The sequence below is a fragment of the Echinococcus granulosus genome, assembly GCF_000524195.1.
Source record: "Echinococcus granulosus chromosome Unknown EG_S00043, whole genome shotgun sequence".
Taxonomy (NCBI): Eukaryota; Metazoa; Platyhelminthes; class Cestoda; order Cyclophyllidea; family Taeniidae; genus Echinococcus; species Echinococcus granulosus.
Genome location: NW_020170423.1, coordinates 520,278 through 524,465, shown reverse-complemented (window position 1 = coordinate 524,465; position 4,188 = coordinate 520,278). Strand labels below are relative to the sequence as shown.

Here is a 4,188-nt window from a genome sequence, read left to right as displayed (position 1 = left end):
GAGGATGTGATCAGCTTCAGTGGGTGCGTTCATGTACTCCTTCCTTGATTGTTGTTGCTGTTGTTTATTTTTCTCATTACTTAGTAAATTGAAAGCACACAGGCGACAAGGTGAACCAGCATTATGTCAACTAGAAATGCGTACACTTTTGCTAGTCATTCCTCCTGAAGCCTGACCTATTTACAGTCAATCATGAGCCTAAACATGCATTTTTTTAGCATCTCTGACTCCTTGATAAATGGTCAGGAGGCGACATTTTCTACTACCAAAAATCCGGAAGGCCAAGCGGTTGGTCCAGACACTTCCACATATCCGCATCTACTGTCACAATCGACAATAGTGCACCCAATTTCCAGGGCGCCGCAACAACTCCCACGTGATCGAGCCAACTCAGTCGACAACCATGTGCTTCGATCGCTTTACTCTGTGGGCGGGGAGAGCAGTTCTCGAGGAATTTCCTCTGCGTCGTCCACATCACCAATCCATCCAATGGTGCCGCCACACACTCCCCAACATTCCCCAATGGACAATACGTCTCAGGCCACCACCTCCTCAGCCTCGTCTCGAAGTAATGGCCTACTCTATAGCCTCCTCGTGTCTGCGGATTCACGACCTCCGTCTTGCCGCCTGAAACAGCCTCTTGCACCATCTTCGTCCAGCACGTCTTCCACTTCGGAGCCAAAAAAACATAAGCTGGAGGACCCAACACAATGGTGCGTTGCTGGAGAAGAATTTAAAGCCTCCTTCAAAAGGTCTAATGAATTGCCTATCATTTCACTTGACTTCAATTCCATATTTGATCGAGGCGTTGAACCAAACGTGGCAAACAGTGTACCGAGAACACCCACTCTTCCCGACGGCAACACTTCCGTCCACTCTATTTCCTCATCACCCATTGCTTCAACCCATTCTAGTTCACCAGGTCTCTCTTCACCATCCAGTGACTCAGGGCTCGATGAACCGTTGGACCTGACCCCGAGCAGGCCACCCAACGAACCGATGCAATTGGCCAAGAAGACTGCTAGTCCGGTGCAAAGAAATGTCTCCGAGTTTCTCCGCTTAGCGGCAGAATTTGTACACTCCAGCAACCCTCTGTCTATGCACTGGTGGGATGTGTACAAGGCGACATGGCATCGTCTGCTCATACTTGCTATTGCTGAGTACCGTGTGGATGTGGTGGTGGTGAAATCACCTCACGCCTTCGAACGTCTGGCAACGGGAGAGCCTGTGTTACCGTGGCTGAACCTTCCCTCCGATCCCAGCACGCTTGTGCCCACCCGAGAGTTTTCTGATCGGGTTATTAATTGCATCAATGAGGTGCGAAATCAAAATCTCGCTCCCAAAGAGTACAAAATCCTGCGGAATGCTGTTCTTTTCACCGGTATGTTGCATTTCACGACGACGCTTTTTGAATGGTTTGTTCTTTTGCTTGTCAGTGCAATGACTTTCCTTTCTGAGAGTAGTGGAGAAGGCGATGATATGACTCTTTCTGATACTTGGTTTATGGGGGCCTCCTCTTCACACAGCCATTTGACCTGACCGCTGTCCATTGGGCTTTTGTCCTTCCCACGAGGCTTTAGTCTCAGTATTTCTCTTCTGACCCACGCTTTTACGCTGCCTAAAAGTACACTTGACAACGCATTAGTGACGTTATTTCAACTACTCCGGTCTCCTATTCAGTAGATGTTCGTTATCAGGGAGGTGCATTGATTTCCATGTAGTCAGTTGAAGGCTACTTTGTTGTGGATCCGATCTCTACAAGAGGTGAATCATTGGAGGTATTTTTCTCCTGTCAGTAGGCACTCACAAATGGCCGAAAAGTGGGTTGTTGCTACTTCACAATTTGGTGAATGTTGAGTGTGTGTTTACCCACCTCGCCACCTCACGTGATGCAAACAGCCCTCGACGTATTCATTCCTCCACACTGTTATTCCCTCTCTCTCTTAACAAAACAATTGAGCCACGCCTACCACCACCGATGTAGCCGAGTCCGCACGCACCGACTACACAGTCCGACTGAGGAGAGACACGTCAGTCAGGTAACAGCAACGCTTTTTTTGCGGCAAGCTGATCTAGCAGAAGCGTTTATGCCTTTCCACCTGTGAAAATGAGCCTGCGCACCCGACGTTTCTACTGTTGAATCGATTCAAGCACCAAGTGAATCATCCACCGTCAACGCGTATTCGCAGGTACGAACACGAACTCGGTTCGCCGTTCCCGATTGTGGACTCCTGCGTGTGCGTGTGTGATTCTCTCTCCTAACTGGGCTAGGTGAGAGTCTTGCCTGTGCCTACCGTGTGCATGTGACCTCTTAGGCAACACCGATGGCTCGGGGCCCGGGGTGGCGATCCAGTCCAGCCACCCGCCTTTCACACTTTCATTCCACAGACCATAGGTACGCACTAGTAACTCAAGTTTTGTTTTCGCTCACAACAGTGTGTGACTTGAGTCACCACCTCGTTGTGTGTTTGGTAATCCACATCTCTCTCTCGCTCTCGCAACTGAATTGAGCGTGGATAGAGTGGGTGGCCGTGTTGTGTTGATCGTTTTGAATGACATCAACAATTTGGCCTTCGACTCTCCTCTTCACCCCACTCCACCTCCTTCCATCTTTGTCCAGCAATCGGGCCAATCGTGCGAATGCCCACGCGGCCGTGTTTGGCCAAGTGCCCGCCCACCCATCCGCCTACACGCACGCACTTACCTCTTGCGTCAGCCAATGGCGGGGCCAGTGGGTGAACGAAAATATCTGCGTCCTTGAAATGTATCTCGTTCTTTTTGCCTTTTCTCGACGTTGAAAGGTAGGAAAAGTGGTGGCAAGAAATGATGGGAGCAAGTAGGAGGGCACTATCTCTATCGCCTGGAGCGACGAAACAAATGCACTTTTATGCCTCTTTTTTCCTCACTCGTCATTTCAAGCCTTGGTAAAAAAAACTTTTTTTTTACGATGACTGACTTGTCGATCATGCATTCTATTAGCATGGCGAATGCTATTAGGCTACTTTCTACAAGCACTGTACACGTAAAATAATTGTTTCACAAGGATAAGGTGGATATTAAAGAGCAAAAAGCGGTGATTTTTAAAGTGAGAACCATAATAAAGTCGGTATTTCGGGTAAAAGTCATCAATTTTGTGATGAAAAGAGAAGCTGGGCGTTGTTTTGTCTAGTTCTTCGCCTATACTTGGTTCATGTACTTCGATGCGCAGAGACACGTGATTGCGCACTCATTTTTTGGACACTGGTGTCTCTACTGTCCACTAGTTTCTACTCATTATCTATTTGCTTCTGCAGCGACTCAGCCATCAAAATTGGCAGAAGTGGGAGCAAAGACGCTTCAGAAGGCGCTAGAAGCCAAAATGGGTTGCCCCATGGACAATGGAACGGCTGGATTAGCACTATATTCCGTGACATGCGCTCTCATTGCTATGGAGACCCTTCCCATGGCCCCGATTGCGGGCCTCTTCTGTGGCCATTTGAGGGGAGAAGCAAGCAAAGACATCCTCTCGGAGAAACTTCGCGCATCCATACAAAACTACTCCAGTCCTGGAGAAAGCATCCTCGTAAGGTTGGTGTGTGAAACTCCTCAGCCGGTGTCGAGGGAGAACCAAGCAGCTCCATCCGCACCACGAATTCTCACCTCAGGATTCACGTCAATCCCTCCATCCACTTAAAAATTGGGCTTCGTGTGCTGCTCCACCATTTTGGGCGCCGCCTTGCTGCATTTGACTTGAATTCCTCCGTGAGACGGAAATTTTTCTAATCCAACAAATACGTGAATGTCAGGGTACATTAACTCGCCTTACTCTTATCTATTTCCGTCTTCTTCCTCACCTCCACTTTTCTTCTTTTCCTGCTCTGATCGTGATTTATAGGTCTCCTAGTGCATAGTATGTATGCTATTATCAATCCCGCACTTGACACCCGGTCTTAGTCTCCCTTAGTGGAGCGTGCTATACATCCGGTTGATTTATGTTCCGTCGTTTTTACATTTAATGTACTTCACATTTTTTTCCTCCTTTTTTTCTCCAATCCACGCACCATTTACCTCAAAGACTCGCTTACCTGCCTGTATACGTGCGTGTATGTATGTATTCTCTTCACGGAGCCTAACATAGGGTTACTTGTGATCCAATGACTGTTTTTTTAGTGAAATAAACTGTATGCTTAACGCCAGGCCTTATCCACA

General features: G+C 48.0%; 1 protein-coding gene across 1 annotated transcript in view; it reads left to right on the top strand. All coding sequences in view use genetic code 11, as the record gives it.

Annotated features, from left to right (window-relative positions):
- EGR_05668 (hypothetical protein) overlaps window positions 1-3,673 on the top strand; it is a gene marked incomplete at both ends in the record, with an annotated part of 19,107 nt that extends 15,434 nt beyond the window's left edge. Inside the window, 2 exons of the mRNA XM_024494917.1 lie at window positions 219-1,381; window positions 3,294-3,673. Of these exons, the coding sequence (XP_024350714.1) occupies window positions 219-1,381; window positions 3,294-3,673 (1,543 nt within the window). The remainder of the gene's footprint in view (window positions 1-218; window positions 1,382-3,293) is intronic.
- Between the last annotated feature and the right edge of the window lie 515 nt (window positions 3,674-4,188).